General features: G+C 49.5%; 1 protein-coding gene across 3 annotated transcripts in view; it reads right to left on the minus strand.

The window, feature by feature from the left end:
- LOC115178837 (TGF-beta-activated kinase 1 and MAP3K7-binding protein 1) overlaps positions 1–16553 on the minus strand; it is a 23358-nt gene continuing 6805 nt past the window's right edge. Inside the window, exons 7-13 of one of the 3 annotated variants that reach the window (XR_003872705.1) lie at positions 14387–14498; positions 10608–10752; positions 10138–10351; positions 3248–3413; positions 2012–2101; positions 1263–1899; positions 1–908 (exon numbers count right to left, since the gene is read on the minus strand). Coding sequence is in view for 1 of the 3 variants with exons in the window: in XM_029740188.1 (XP_029596048.1) it covers positions 1752–1899; positions 2012–2101; positions 3248–3413; positions 10138–10351; positions 10608–10752; positions 14387–14498 (875 nt within the window). In the remaining 2 variants the exon portion in view is untranslated. Of the gene's footprint in view, positions 1900–2011; positions 2102–3247; positions 3414–10137; positions 10352–10607; positions 10753–14386; positions 14499–16553 lie in introns of all 3 variants that reach the window. The other 2 variants (XR_003872704.1, XM_029740188.1) reach the window with 2 other exon arrangements.

Consider the following 16553-nt stretch of genomic DNA (forward strand, 5'->3'; position numbering starts at 1 on the left):
CATGGTTTCATAACTATCAAAAAAATTTAATCACTTCAACTGCCCATCTCTCCTCCAATCAGCCACTCTCCAGACCAAACATGGATAAAGAGGAGAGAAAGAGAGAGTGAAGAGGCAGGTAGAGAGTAGGAGGGAGTGGGGTGGAAAGAGAGATCAACCAAGAGCTACAGTAACAAGAGACAGCTGAGATGAGTCCCTTCACTTGTCAGCTCATTATGTAATGTGTCACCTGCACTGATAACCCCACATCATTCATTCATCCTCCTCTCCTCCTTCCCACCTCCCTCCCTTGTTCAGACAGACTGATAACCCCACATCATTCATTCATCCTCCTCTCCTCCTTCCCACCTCCCTCCCTTGTTCACAGACAGACTGATAACCCCACATCATTCATTCATCCCCCTCTCCTCCTTCCCACCTCCCTCCCTTGTTCACAGACAGACTGATAACCCCACATCATTCATTCATCCCCCTCTCCTCCTTCCCACCTCCCTCCCTTGTTCACAGACAGACTGATAACCCCACATCATTCATTCATCCTCCTCTCCTCCTTCCCACCTCCCTCCCTTGTTTACAGACAGACTGATAACCCCACATCATTCATTCATCCTCCTCTCCTCCGTCCCACCTCCCTCCCTTGTTCACAGACAGACTGATAACCCCACATCATTCATTCATCCTCCTCTCCTCCTTCCCAACTCCCTCCCTTGTTCACAGACAGACTGATAACCCCACATCATTCATTCATCCCCCTCTCCTCCTTCCCACCTCCCTCCCTTGTTCACAGACAGACTGATAACCCCACATCATTCATTCATCCCCCTCTCCTCCTTCCCACCTCCCTCCCTTGTTCACAGACAGACTGATAACCCCACATCATTCATTCATCCTCCTCTCCTCCTTCCCAACTCCCTCCCTTGTTTACAGACAGACTGATAACCCCACATCATTCATTCATCCTCCTCTCCTCCTTCCCACCTCCCTCCCTTGTTCACAGACAGACTGATAACCCCACATCATTCATTCATCCCCCTCTCCTCCTTCCCACCTCCCTCCCTTGTTCACAGACAGACTGATAACCCCACATCATTCATTCATCCCCCTCTCCTCCTTCCCACCTCCCTCCCTTGTTCACAGACAGACTGATAACCCCACATCATTCATTCATTCATCCTCCTCTCCTCCTTCCCAACTCCCTCCCTTGTTTACAGACAGACTGATAACCCCACATCATTCATTCATCCTCCTCTCCTCCTTCCCACCTCCCTCCCTTGTTCATAAACAGACAGAGCAGGTGACAGGAGTTACATACGCCAGCCAACATACACTCACTGACTGTGTGTTGGGAGTGAATTCAGTCCATTCAGGTAGATCTGGGGCCGTATCAAGCATCTCAGAGTAAGAGCAGTGACCTAGGATCAGGTCACCCCTGTCCATATGTTATTTATTGTTATCTAAAGCAAACACTGATGCTAGATCAGCCCTCCTTCCTGCATACCTGTCGTCCACCTGACCCATCAATAACATTACCTTTAGGCGTGTAATAAACACGTTATCAGCTGTTGTAAAAGGAATAGTCATTATAAAGTAAAAAAATAGAAATACGTTTCTGCCCAAGGATGCCATATCAGACGCTCTAAATCTCGACAACACCCCCAAAATCCATCACACAACCCCTCCAATACATTCCTATACCTCCCTCCTTCAAGAGCAGTTATCACTCTCTTCACCCCAAATCTTGTCCCCCTCCATCACTGAGGCCCCAGCCCGGCTGAGGACCCCTGTGTCCCCAGGAAGTCTCCATGGTCCGACCCCCACAGCCGGTAGAACTGGGTGAAGTCAACATAGGGAGGGACCCGTCCGGTCTCGTCTGGCTGCACCGCCTGGCTGCCACGCTGTCTGGAGAGAGTACAATACAAACAATATTTTAGTCAACATAATCTTCCTAGAAACAGAATAGAAACCATCCCGCCTGGGATTTGAACCTTCTCTAACCCACCGAGCTACATACCTGAAGAGGCTGCCTCCGTCTCCTGAAGAAGAGCTGGAGCTCTGGGTGGTCTGGTTATTGGTGGAATGGAGCGTGGTGGTGGGACTCTGGCTGCGGGGTGGGATAGGGGGTGGGAGGGGGGCGGGTGGGCGAGGGGGGAGAGGGGGAAGAGAGGGAAGAGGGGAGAGACAGAGCTCATTTATGGACTGGAGAATGTCAAGGGAGGAACGGCGGATGGCGCTGGGTAGAAGGAGCGTGCTAGAGGTGACGAAGGAGGTGACGAAGGAGGTGAGGAGAAAGAGATGGATGGATGGAGGGAGGGAGGGAGGGGAAGAAGAGCAAACGAAAGGGGGGAAATAATAGACATGGAGGATGGGAAAGCGATGGAGCAGAAGGAGATTCAGAGAAGGAAAATAAATAAGGAATGAAGGAAAAAAAGACAGCAAAGTAAAGAAGGGTAGAAGGAATGAACCAATCAATGACTCAGAACAGGGACCATGCACATGCCTCTAAGAACAACAAAATAACATGAAGCCAACGTGTGGTCTTACCTCGGGCCAACAATTACACTATGGTTTATCTGAAATGACCCTAACAAACCCAAATGAAAACCTACAATGAACTTAAAACTAAAATTATGCAACTGGCTATGAAACCATGGTCTACACTTGTTGGAGTATGGCCAAGAACACAAGGTCATCCATGCCTGCAGAAAGCATTCTAATCAAGCCAGGGTGGAAGTGTGTGTTTAGCTTGGTGGATGTGTGTATGCGTTCGGGCTGGGCGATATATCAAGAATACCAGTATAATGGTATGGATCCACATACCGGTATGAATTTTAACAATACACTCTTCAACTATATTTTGATACAGTGCTACATGAAATGAAAAGTTCTACATATTGGACTACATCCCTGTCAGTCTTGTCCTAGTGTGTATACAACCATCAGAACGGAGAAAGCCCATTCAAAGCCCTTTCATTTCATCTGTTGTCATGCTAGGCTCATGCACTACTCATAAAACACAGTCTTCTATTCACAAACATCACACAAATATTGTCATATGATGTGTTGGCCATATCACCCATCTCTAGTATGTGTGTGAGCATGCCTGCATTTGTATCCTCTTCCAGTGAAAGAAAGCTGTGTTAGTCCAGTTGGTGAGTGTGTGTGTGTGTGTGTGTGTGTGTTATTAGCTCGGTGTGTGCGCGCTTTGGGTGAGTTGCTATGGATACATGGCATATATTATATATATTACCTAGGTGTGTGTGTGGGTGTGCCCTCCTCCAGAGTGGAGGCTGTGTTGGTCCCGTTGGTGAGGGTACCCCCCTGAGAGGGCATGACCAGGGAGAGGGTGACGCTGGTCTTACTGGTGCTGCTGGGGCAGTTGGAGTAGGGCACCGACACTGGGTAGATACGTCCACCTAGAGGAGAGACAGTAGATCAGTATTATAGTAGTAATATAGTGGTGCTGGGGCAGTTGGAGTAGGGCACCGACACTGGGTAGATACGTCCACCTAGAGGAGAGACAGTAGATCAGTATTATAGTAGTAATATAGTGGTGCTGGGGCAGTCAGAGAAGGGTACTGACACTGGGTAGATACGTCCACCTAGAGGAGAGACAGTAGATCAGTATTATAGTAGTAATATAGTGGTGCTGGGGCAGTCAGAGAAGGGTACTGACACTGGGTAGATACGTCCACCTAGAGGAGAGACAGTAGATCAGTATTATAGTAGTAATATAGTGGTGCTGGGGCAGTCAGAGAAGGGCACCGACACTGGGTAGATACGTCCACCTAGAGGAGAGACAGTAGATCAGTATTATAGTAGTAATATAGTGGTGCTGGGGCAGTCAGAGAAGGGTACTGACACTGGGTAGATACGTCCACCTAGAGGAGAGACAGTAGATCAGTATTATAGTAGTAATATAGTGGTGCTGGGGCAGTCAGAGAAGGGTACTGACACTGGGTAGATACGTCCACCTAGAGGAGAGACAGTAGATCAGTATTATAGTAGTAATATAGTGGTGCTGGGGCAGTCAGAGAAGGGTACTGACACTGGGTAGATACGTCCACCTAGAGGAGAGACAGTAGATCAGTATTATAGTAGTAATATAGTGGTGCTGGGGCAGTCAGAGAAGGGTACTGACACTGGGTAGATACGTCCACCTAGAGGAGAGACAGTAGATCAGTATTATAGTAGTAATATAGTGGTGCTGGGGCAGTCAGAGAAGGGTACTGACACTGGGTAGATACGTCCACCTAGAGGAGAGACAGTAGATCAGTATTATAGTAGTAATATAGTGGTGCTGGGGCAGTCAGAGAAGGGTACTGACACTGGGTAGATACGTCCACCTAGAGGAGAGACAGTAGATCAGTATTATAGTAGTAATATAGTGGTGCTGGGGCAGTCAGAGAAGGGTACTGACACTGGGTAGATACGTCCACCTAGAGGAGAGACAGTAGATCAGTATTATAGTAGTAATATAGTGGTGCTGGGGCAGTCAGAGAAGGGTACTGACACTGGGTAGATACGTCCACCTAGAGGAGAGACAGTAGATCAGTATTATAGTAGTAATATAGTGGTGCTGGGGCAGTCAGAGAAGGGTACTGACACTGGGTAGATACGTCCACCTAGAGGAGAGACAGTAGATCAGTATTATAGTAGTAATATAGTGGTGCTGGGGCAGTCAGAGAAGGGTACTGACACTGGGTAGATACGTCCACCTAGAGGAGAGACAGTAGATCAGTATTATAGTAGTAATATAGTGGTGCTGGGGCAGTCAGAGAAGGGTACTGACACTGGGTAGATACGTCCACCTAGAGGAGAGACAGTAGATCAGTATTATAGTAGTAATATAGTGGTGCTGGGGCAGTCAGAGAAGGGTACTGACACTGGGTAGATACGTCCACCTAGAGGAGAGACAGTAGATCAGTATTATAGTAGTAATATAGTGGTGCTGGGGCAGTCAGAGAAGGGTACTGACACTGGGTAGATACGTCCACCTAGAGGAGAGACAGTAGATCAGTATTATAGTAGTAATATAGTGATGCTGGGGCAGTCAGAGTAGGGCACCGACACTGGGTAGATACGTCCACCTAGAGGAGAGACAGTAGATCAGTATTATAGTAGTAATATAGTGGTGCTGGGGCAGTCAGAGAAGGGTACTGACACTGGGTAGATACGTCCACCTAGAGGAGAGACAGTAGATCAGTATTATAGTAGTAATATAGTGGTGCTGGGGCAGTCAGAGAAGGGCACCGACACTGGGTAGATACGTCCACCTAGAGGAGAGACAGTAGATCAGTATTATAGTAGTAATATAGTGGTGCTGGGGCAGTTGGAGTAGGGCACCGACACTGGGTAGATACGTCCACCTAGAGGAGAGATAGCAGATACGACCACCTGGAAACAGTAAACTAGAAGTAGAAATGTTTGTTGAATCAGATGAAGAATTCAAGCTTTCCTGTTCATTTGGTATTGAGGTCTGCCTGCAGATGAAGAATTCAAGCTTTCCTGTTCATTTGGTATTGAGGTCTGCCTGCAGATGAAGAATTCAAGCTTTCCTGTTCATTTGGTATTGAGGTCTGCCTGCTGATGAAGAATTCAAGCTTTCCTGTTCATTTGGTATTGAGGTCTGCCTGCAGATGAAGAATTCAAGCTTCCCTGTTCATTTGGTATTGAGGTCTGCCTGCAGATGAAGAATTCAAGCTTCCCTGTTCATTTGGTATTGAGGTCTGCCTGCAGATGAAGAATTCAAGCTTTCCTGTTCATTTGGTATTGAGGTCTGCCTGCAGATGAAGAATTCAAGCTTTCCTGTTCATTTGGTATTGAGGTCTGCCTGCAGATGAAGAATTCAAGCTTTCCTGTTCATTTGGTATTGAGGTCTGCCTGCAGATGAAGAATTCAAGCTTTCCTGTTCATTTGGTATTGAGGTCTGCCTGCAGATGAAGAATTCAAGCTTCCCTGTTCATTTGGTATTGAAGTCTGCCTGCAGATGAAGAATTCAAGCTTTCCTGTTAATTTGGTATTGAGGTCTGCCTGCAGATGAAGAATTCAAGCTTTCCTGTTCATTTGGTATTGAGGTCTGCCTGCAGATGAAGAATTCAAGCTTTCCTGTTCATTTGGTATTGAAGGCTGCCTGCAGATGACCAGTAATGCATCTGGAGACGGTTTGAATGTATGAGAATCATTTTGAAGAACATGAACCGAGGTATAACTCAGACCCTCATTGGCCAGGTTCAAGCTCTACACTGAAGGCTCTTGACTCTGTGTATCATGCAGAGACGTCTAACTCATCATTGTGATCTCTACAGTCCTGTCAGGTGGACATCAGTAGCAACATGCAGGCTCAAACACTGGTACATTCTTATTTAGAAGACCATTTAAGGAAAACTGCCATGTTATATATCCTCTCTTCTAACAGGAAATGAGAACACATACAAACTCAGATCTCAATCTTGTTTTATGCTAACAGTCCCTTTCATTATTCAGCCCCTGATCTTGAATTCCCTCCAAGCCAACCTAAAACTCCAGGACCTGGTCTTGAATTCCCTCCAAGCCAAACTAAAACTCCAGGACCTGATCTTGAATTTCCTCCAAGCCAACCTAAAACTCCAGGACCTGGTCTTGAATTCCCTCCAAGCCAACCTAAAACTCCAGGACCTGATCTTGAATTCCCTCCAAGCCAACCTAAAACTCCAGGACCTGATCTTGAATTCCCTCCAAGCCAACCTAAAACTCCAGGACCTGGTCTTGAATTCCCTCCAAGCCAACCTAAAACTCCAGGACCTGATCTTGAATTTCCTCCAAGCCAACCTAAAACTCCAGGACCTGGTCTTGAATTCCCTCCAAGCCAACCTAAAACTCCAGGACCTGATCTTGAATTCCCTCCAAGCCAACCTAAAACTCCAGGACCTGATCTTGAATTCCCTCCAAGCCAACCTAAAACTCCAGGACCTGGTCTTGAATTCCCTCCAAGCCAACCTAAAACTCCAGGACCTGATCTTGAATTCCCTCCAAGCCAACCTAAAACTCCAGGACCTGGTCTTGAATTCCCTCCAAGCCAACATAAAACTCCAGGACCTGATCTTGAATTCCCTCCAAGCCAACCTAAAACTCCAGGACCTGATCTTGAATTCCCTCCAAGCCAACCTAAAACTCCAGGACCTGGTCTTGAATTCCCTCCAAGCCAACCTAAAACTCCAGGACCTGATCTTGAATTCCCTCCAAGCCAACCTAAAACTCCAGGACCTGATCTTGAATTCCCTCCAAGCCAACCTAAAACTCCAGGACCTGATCTTGAATTCCCTCCAAGCCAACCTAAAACTCCAGGACCTGATCTTGAATTCCCTCCAAGCCAACATAAAACTCTAGGACCTGATCTTGAATTTCCTCCAAGCCAACCTAAAACTCCAGGACCTGATCTTGAATTTCCTCCAAGCCAACCTAAAACTCTAGGACCTGATCTTGAATTCCCTCTAAGCCAACCTAAGGACCTGGTGTCCCTGGAGGAGTTCAAAGGACAAATAGATGAACAGGTCGTTGAGACATGTAGCTGTTTCTAGTTGTCACCCCATGTCACTAGTTTACATTGCCTTATGTAAGGAAGCCTGTTGTTTTACACTACACACATGCCTGCGCGCGTGCGCGCACACACACACACACACACACACACACACACACACACACAGTTTGCTGTTGTATTTGTGCTGTTGCCAGTGTCTTCTGTCTGTGTTTAGTCTTACATTGTTCTGAGTTTTGATCCCCCGTCCCCACAGGAGGCCTTTTGCCTCTTGACAGGCCGTCATTGTAAATAAGAATTTGTTCTTAATTGACTAGCCTGGTTAAATAAAAGTGAAATAAATAAAGGTGAAACAATTTCATCGTACCTTGTGAGTGTTTCTGCTCTCTGTGTATGTGTCTCTCCTCTACCTACCCTGTGTGGGTGTCTCCCCCACCTACCCAGTGTGGGGTGGTTGTCTCCCCCACCTACCCAGTGTGGGGTGTGTCTCCCCCCCACCTACCCTGTGTGGGTGTCTCCCCCACCTACCCAGTGTGGGGTGGGTGTCTCCCCCACCTACCCAGTGTGGGGTGTGTCTCCCCCCCACCTACCCTGTGTGGGTGTCTCCCCCACCTACCCAGTGTGGGGTGGGTGTCTCCCCCACCTACCCAGTGTGGGGTGTGTCTCCCCCCCACCTACCCTGTGTGGGTGTCTCCCCCACCTACCCAGTGTGGGGTGGGTGTCTCCCCCACCTACCCAGTGTGGGGTTTGTCTCCCCCCACCTACCCTGTGTGGGTGTCTCTCCTCTACCTACCCTGTGTAGGTGTCTCCCCCACCTACCCAGTGTGGGGTGGGTGTCTCCCCCACCTACCCAGTGTGGGGTTTGTCTCCCCCCACCTACCCTGTGTGGGTGTCTCTCCTCTACCTACCCTGTGTAGGTGTCTCCCCCACCTACCCAGTGTGGGGTGGGTGTCTCCCCCACCTACCCAGTGTGGGGTGGGTGTCTCCCCCACCTACCCAGTGTGGGGTGTGTCTCCCCCCCACCTACCCTGTGTGGGTGTCTCCCCCACCTACCCAGTGTGGGGTGGGTGTCTCCCCCACCTACCCAGGGTGGGTGTGTCTCCCCCCCACCTACCCTGTGTGGGTGTCTCCCCCACCTACCCAGTGTGGGGTGGGTGTCTCCCCCACCTACCCAGTGTGGGGTGTGTCTCCCCCCCACCTACCCTGTGTGGGTGTCTCCCCCACCTACCCAGTGTGGGGTGGGTGTCTCCCCCACCTACCCAGTGTGGGGTGGGTGTCTCCCCCACCTACCCAGTGTGGGGTGGGTGTCTCCCCCACCTACCCAGTGTGGGGTGTGTCTCCCCCCCACCTACCCTGTGTGGGTGTCTCCCCCACCTACCCAGTGTGGGGTGGGTGTCTCCCCACCTACCCAGTGTGGGGTGGGTGTCTCCCCCACCTACCCAGTGTGGGGTGTGTTTCCCCCCCACCTACCCTGTGTGGGTGTCTCCCCCACCTACCCAGTGTGGGGTGGGTGTCTCCCCCACCTACCCTGTGTGAGTGTCTCCCCCACCTACCCAGTGTGGGGTGGGTGTCTCCCCCACCTACCCAGTGTGGGGTGGGTGTCTCCCCCACCTACCCAGTGTGGGGTGTGTCTCCCCCCACCTACCCTGTGTGGGTGTCTCCCCCACCTACCCAGTGTGGGGTGGGTGTCTCCCCCACCTACCCAGTGTTGGGTGTGTCTCCCCCCCACCTACCCTGTGTGGGTGTGTCTCCCTCACCTACCCAGTGTGGGGTGTGTGTCTCCCCCACCTACCCAGTGTGGGTGTGTGTCTCCCCCACCTACCCAGTGTGGGTGTCTCCACCACCTGCCCAGTGTGGGGTGGGTGTCTCCCCCACCTACCCAGTGTGGGGTGTGTCTCCCCCCCACCTACCCTGTGTGGGTGTGTCTCCCCCACCTACCCAGTGTGGGGTGTGTGTCTCCCCCACCTACCCAGTGTGGGTGTGTGTCTCCCCCACCTACCCAGTGTGGGTGTCTCCACTACCTACCCTGTGTAGGTGTGTCTCCCCCACCTACCCAGTGTGGGGTGGGTGTCTCCCCACCTACCCTGTGTGGGTGTGTCTCCCCCCCACCTACCCAGTGTGGGGTGGGTGTCTCCCCCACCTACCCTGTTTGGGTGTGTCTCCACCACCAACCCTGTGTGGGTCTCTCCAACACCTACCCTGTGTGGGTGTGTCTCCCCCACCTACCCTGTGTGGGTGTGTCTCCCCCCACCTACCCTGTGTGGGTGTGTCTCCCCTACCTACCCTGTGTGGGTGTGTCTCCCCCACCTACCCTGTGTGGGTGTGTCTCCCCCACCTACCCTGTGTAGGTGTGTCTCCCCCACCTACCCAGTGTGGGGTGGGTGTCTCCCCCACCTACCCTGTGTGGGTGTGTCTCCCCCACCTACCCAGTGTGGGGTGGGTGTCTCCCCCACCTACCCTGTGGGGGTGTGTCTCCCCCACCTACCCTGTGTGGGTGTGTCTCCCCCACCTACCCTGTGTGGGTGTGTCCCCCCACCTACCCTGTGTGGGTGTGTCTTTCTCACCTACCCTGTGTGGGTGTGTCCCCCCCACCTACCCTGTGTAGGTGTGTCCCCCCCACCTACCCTGTGTGGGTGTGAGCGCGCCGTCGGCCAGCGTGTAGTTGAGCGTGCGTATCAGCAGCGTCATGTCTTCGTGGCGGGAGCAGTGGGACGCCCTCTGGCGTCCGCTGGCGTAGACATCGTGGTGTAGCCGCTTGACCCGCTCCACCACCGACTGGGCCACGGCCTCTAGAGTTCCCTGTTGGGCTAGTTCTGCTGCTACCATCGCTACCATCTCCTAGAAGGGGAGGAGAGAGGGGAAAACAATGCAACGTTTCATTTCATGGGGAAATCAACTGAAATCAGTAGGGGGAAGGAGGCGAAGGAGGAGAGGTAGATGATGTTGGAGTTGGGAAGAGGAGAGTAAGAGGTGGTGGTGAACTATGACGATTGGGAAAGACTAGCACCGTCCTCCTTGGACCGAGGTCTTTATCAAAGAAGCTTGTTGTGAATGTATTGGTTAAGAGGTTCATTGGATAAGTGAATGCACCCACCTGATTGGCCTGTTCAGGTCCGTGGGCAGACTCCAGGGCTTTGATGAGCCCCTCTGACATCAGCAACAGGAAGCCCGTCACGCCCTCTAACGATTGGCTGGCCTGGATCTCCGGCTCTGCTATGATCGGCTTATTCTTGGCGGCGCTGATGGTCGTGGGCGGGGCATGGGGGAAAAGGAATAAGACGGACAGATCGAAGGAGGAGAGTGATAGCGAGGGAAAGATAAAGGAAAGACAGGAGAAAAGAGAGGGATGAGATAGAGGTAAACGATATGAGGAAGCGCAGCAAAACGTTGTTTCCAACCTACAATACAATCTAAAGTGGATCCTACAGCTATTGTATGCAGTAATCATGTGCCTATGAGTTATAGTGTTAGCACTGAGGCGGTATGCCCTAGTAGGAAGTCCACTGTGTGCAGCTCACCCTGCACTAACATACAGAACATGAGCATGTCTACTTCTGCTAAGCAATGAAAACAATCAAGCATCCCAGAAAAGTGCTAAAAATAGCCCACGTTAACATATGTAGCTTAAGAAACAAGGTTCATGGAATCAATAATTTGCTAGCAACAGGTGACATTCATATTAGGACAATTTCTGAATCTCACTTAGATAATACATTTGATGATATAGTGGCAGCAACACATGGTTATAACATCTACAGAAAATACAGAAATGCCAAAGGTGGAGGTGTTGCTGTTTATATTCAGAACCACATTCCTGTAAAGCTTAGAGAGGATCTCATGTTAAATACTGTTGAAGTAATATGGCTACAGGTTCATCTGCCTCACCTAAAGCCCATTCTGGTGGGAAGCTGCTATAGACCACCAAGTGCTAACAGTCAGTATCTGGATAACGTTTGAAATGCTTGTTAATGTTTGAGATAAACAGAGAGGTATATTTTGACAGGCTTTGATCACACTGCTCAAGAGAAAGCTTCAAATTGTAACTAGCGCCTGCAACCTTGTTCAGGTTATCAATCAAACTACCAGGGTAGTTACAAACAGCACAGGAACGAAATCATCAACATGTATTGATCACATCTTTACTAATGCTGTAGAAATTTGCTTGAAAGCAGTATCCAAATCCATCGGATGTAGTGATCACAATATAGTAGCCATATCTAGGAAAACCAAAGTTCCAAAGGCTGGGCCTAATATAGTGTATAAAATGTCATACAAGAAGTTGTGCAGTGATTCCTATGTTGTTAATGTAAAGAATATTTGTTGGTCTGTGGTGTGTAATGAGGAGCAACCAGACGCAGCACTTCACACATTTAGGAAATTGCTTATTCCAGTTGCTAATAAGCAGCACCCATTAAGAAAATGACTGTATAAACTGTTAAAACCCTGTGGACTGATGTATGGTTGAGAAGGACGAGGCAAAAGGAATGTCAAATTAGTCTGTCTGCACAAGCGATTGGCAAAAATACTGCAAATTGAGAAATCATGTTACTAAACTGAATAAAAATAAACTATACTATGAAACAAAGATAAATGATATAAAGAATGATGGTAAAAAGCTTTGGAGCACCTTAAGTGAAATTTTGGGCAAAAAGGCAAACTCAGCTCCATCATTCATTGAATCAGATGGCTCATTCAACACAAAACCCACTGATATTGCCAATAACTTTAAGGATTTGTTTCATTGGCAAGATTAGCAAACGTATGTATGATATGCCAGTAACAAACACTGACATTACACATCCAAGAATAACAACTGATCAAATTATGAAAGACAAGCATTGTAATTTTGAATTCCGTAAAGTGAGTGTGGAAGAAGTGAAAAATGATTGTTGTCTATCAACGATGACAAGCCACCAGGGTCTGACAACTTGGATGGAAGATTACTGAGGATAATAGCGGATGATATTTCCACTCCTATTTGCCATATCTTCAATCTAAGGCTAGTAGAAAGTGTGCTCTCAGGCCTGGAGGGAAGCTAAAGTCATTCCTCTACCCAAGAATAGTAAAGCCCCATTTACTGGCTCCAATTGCCCACCAATCAGCCTGTTACCAACCTTAGTAAACTTCTGGAAAAAGTGGTGTTTGACCAGATACAATGCTATTTACTGTAAACAAATTAACAACAGACTTTCAGTATGCTTATAGGGAGAAAACATTCAACAAGCACAGCACTTACACAAATGACTGATGATTGCTGAGAGAAATTGATAAAAAGATTGGGGGAGCTGTTTTGTTAGACTTGTGTCTTTTGACATTATCATATTCTGCTGATGGAAAAACATATGTGTTATGGCTTTACACCCCCTGTCTACCTGTCTAACAGAACACAGAGGGTGTTCTTTAATGGAAGCCTCTCCAACATAATCCAGGTAGAATCAGGAATTCAGCTGTCTAGGCCCCTTACTTTTTTCAACCTTTACTAAGGACATGCCACTGGCCCTGAGTAAAGCCAGTGTGTCTATGTATGTGGATGAATCAACACTATACATGTCAGCTACTACAGAGAGTCAAATCACTGCAACACTTAATGAAGAGCTGCAGTTAGTTTCAGAGTGGGTGGCAGGGAATAAGTTAGTCCTAAATATTTTTAAAACTAAAAGCTTTGTATTTGGGACAAATCACTCACTAAACCCTAGACCTCAACTAAATCATGTAATACATCATGTAGAAGTTGAGGTGACTAAACTGCTTGGAGTAACCCTGGATTGTAAACTGTCATGGTTAAAACATGTTGATACAACAGTAGATAAGATGGGTAGAAGTCTGTCCATAATAAAGCGCTGCTCTGCCTTCTTAACAACACTATCAACAAGACAGGTCCTACAGACTCTAGTTTTGTCGCACCTGGACTTCTGTTAAGTTGTGTGGTCAGGTGCCACAAAGAGGGACCTGGGAATATTACAATTGTCTCAGAACAGAGCAGCACGGCTGGCCCTTAAAAGTACACGGAGAACTAACATTAATCATATGCATGTCAGTCTCTCATGGCTCAAAGTGGAGGAGAGATTGACTTCATCACTACTTGTTTTTGTAAGAAGTGTTGACGTGCTGAACATACCGAGGTGTCTGTATAAACTACTAGCACACAGCTCAGACACCCATACATACCCCACAAGACATGCCACCAGAGGTCTCTTCACAATCCCCAATAACAGACTATGGGAGGCACACAGTACTACATAGAGCCATGACTGCATGGAACTCTATTCCACATCAGGTAACAGATGCAATCAGTAAAACAGATAAAAATACACGTTATGGAACAGAAGGGACTGTGAAGAGACACACACACACAGGCACAGACACACATACACATGATAAGACACACACTCTACACACACGTACACAGGGATATTGTATTGTAGAGATGTGATAGTAGAGTAGTGGCCTGAGGGAACACACTTAATGTGCTGTGAAACGTGTTATGAAATGTAATGTCATGTAATATTTTTAACTTACTTAATATTGCTGGACCCCAGGAAGAGTAGCTGCTGCCTTGGCAGGAACTAATGGGGATCCTTAATGAATACAAATACAAAAGTGGAGCGTTTTTCCACTTGAAATCTCTTGTACTCAGTCTACCTACCGCTATGCAGCACTGAAGAAATCCAATTGGAAACTCAATTAAGTGCATTTTTCTGTGGATAAGTTGAATCCTATTCAAAGATCCAGCTTTATATTCATCCGTTTGGCTCGGCTACAGAGGACAGCAGGAAATTGGACTTCTGAGCCTTTGTGTGTGTGTGGGGGTGTGTGTGTATAAATGGATGTACATGCGTTAGTGTGTGTGTGTGTGTGTGTGCGCACCCCTACCTCAACAGATCTATATCTGTGTAGTTATATTTAACCCTGTAGTCTCCAATCCTCCTGGTGCTGCTCTGACCAGCTATCAGAGCTGCCTGACGAAGACCAGACACATCAAGACCTGGGGGATGGAGGAGAGGATGAGGGGTAAAGTGGGATGAGGTGGAGAAGAGGAGACGGGGGGAGAGGTGAAGGGGAGCGGAGGATGAGATAGGGGGAAAGACAGGGTGGGAGGAGGGGATGAGGTGGAGAAGAGGAGACAGGAGGAGAGGTGAAGGGGAGTGGAGGATGAGATAGGGGGAAAGACAGGGTGGGAGGAGGGGATGAGGTGGAGAAGAGACAGGAGGAGAGGTGAAGGGGAGCGGAGGATGAGATAGGGGGAAAGACAGGGTGGGAGGAGGGGATGAGGTGGAGAAGAGACAGGAGGAGAGGTGAAGGGGAGTGGAGGATGAGATAGGGGGAAAGACAGGGTGGGAGGAGGGGATGAGGTGGAGAAGAGACAGGAGGAGAGGTGAAGGGGAGTGGAGGATGAGATAGGGGGAAAGACAGGGTGGGAGGAGGGGATGAGGTGGAGAAGAGGAGACAGGAGGAGAGGTGAAGGGGAGTGGAGGATGAGATAGGGGGAAAGACAGGGTGGGAGGAGGGGATGAGGTGGAGAAGAGACAGGAGGAGAGGTGAAGGGGAGTGGAGGATGAGATAGGGGGAAAGACAGGGTGGGAGGAGGGGATGAGGTGGAGAAGAGACAGGAGGAGAGGTGAAGGGGAGCGGAGGATGAGATAGGGGGAAAGACAGGGTGGGAGGAGGGGATGAGGTGGAGAAGAGGAGACAGGAGGAGAGGTGAAGGGGAGTGGAGGATGAGATAGGGGGAAAGACAGGGTGGGAGGAGGGGATGAGGTGGAGAAGAGACAGGAGGAGAGGTGAAGGGGAGTGGAGGATGAGATAGGGGGAAAGACAGGGTGGGAGGAGGGGATGAGGTGGAGAAGAGACAGGAGGAGAGGTGAAGGGGAGTGGAGGATGAGATAGGGGGAAAGACAGGGTGGGAGGAGGGGATGAGGTGGAGAAGAGGAGACGGGAGGAGAGGTGAAGGGGAGCGGAGGATGAGATAGGGGGAAAGACAGGGTGGGAGGAGGGGATGAGGTGGAGAAGAGGAGACAGGAGGAGAGGTGAAGGGGAGTGGAGGATGAGATAGGGGGAAAGACAGGGTGGGAGGAGGGGATGAGGTGGAGAAGAGACAGGAGGAGAGGTGAAGGGGAGTGGAGGATGAGATAGGGGGAAAGACAGGGTGGGAGGAGGGGATGAGGTGGAGAAGAGGAGACAGGAGGAGAGGTGAAGGGGAGTGGAGGATGAGATAGGGGGAAAGACAGGGTGGGAGGAGGGGATGAGGTGGAGAAGAGACAGGAGGAGAGGTGAAGGGGAGCGGAGGATGAGATAGGGGGAAAGACAGGGTGGGAGGAGGGGATGAGGTGGAGAAGAGACAGGAGGAGAGGTGAAGGGGAGCGGAGGATGAGATAGGGGGAAAGACAGGGTGGGAGGAGGGGATGAGGTGGAGAAGAGGAGACGGGAGGAGAGGTGAAGGGGAGTGGAGGATGAGGGAACAAGGAAACAGCAAGAAAGGGAAGAGGAGGGCAGACGTAAAGGACGAATGAAGGAGAGATGGGAGAGATGGGTGGCGGTGATGAAAGTAAGAGAGGAAGGGGAGGAGAAGAGAGGGGGGGGGAAGGAGAAGAGGTCACCTTCAACCAGGGTATGAGTTTTCCGATGAATTGACCCCCATTCCATTTTAAAGGCAGACTCAGCAGTATGACGTAGGTGCACAAAGTAAACAGCCTAGTGGGTCAATCTCCACAACAACTAAGAGTTGGGCTCAACTTCTCAACTTCTCCCGTAGCTACCAGGCTGCAACAGCGTGAAGTGAACCCATGCACAGACTCTCTGTGTGTGTGACTCACCCAGCCCAGCCAGTCTCTGGAGCACAGACTCTGTGTGTGTGACTCACCCAGCCCAGCCAGTCTCTGGAGCACAGACTCTGTGTGTGTGTGACTCACCCAGCCCAGCCAGTTTCTGAAGCTCAGACTCTGTGTGTGTGACTCACCCAGCCCAGCCAGTTTCTGGAGCTCAGACTCTGTGTGTGTGACTCACCCAGCCCAGCCAGTCTCTGGAGCACAGACTCTCTGTG

The sequence above is a fragment of the Salmo trutta genome, chromosome 38 (assembly GCF_901001165.1).
Source record: "Salmo trutta chromosome 38, fSalTru1.1, whole genome shotgun sequence".
NCBI lineage: Eukaryota > Metazoa > Chordata > Actinopteri > Salmoniformes > Salmonidae > Salmo > Salmo trutta.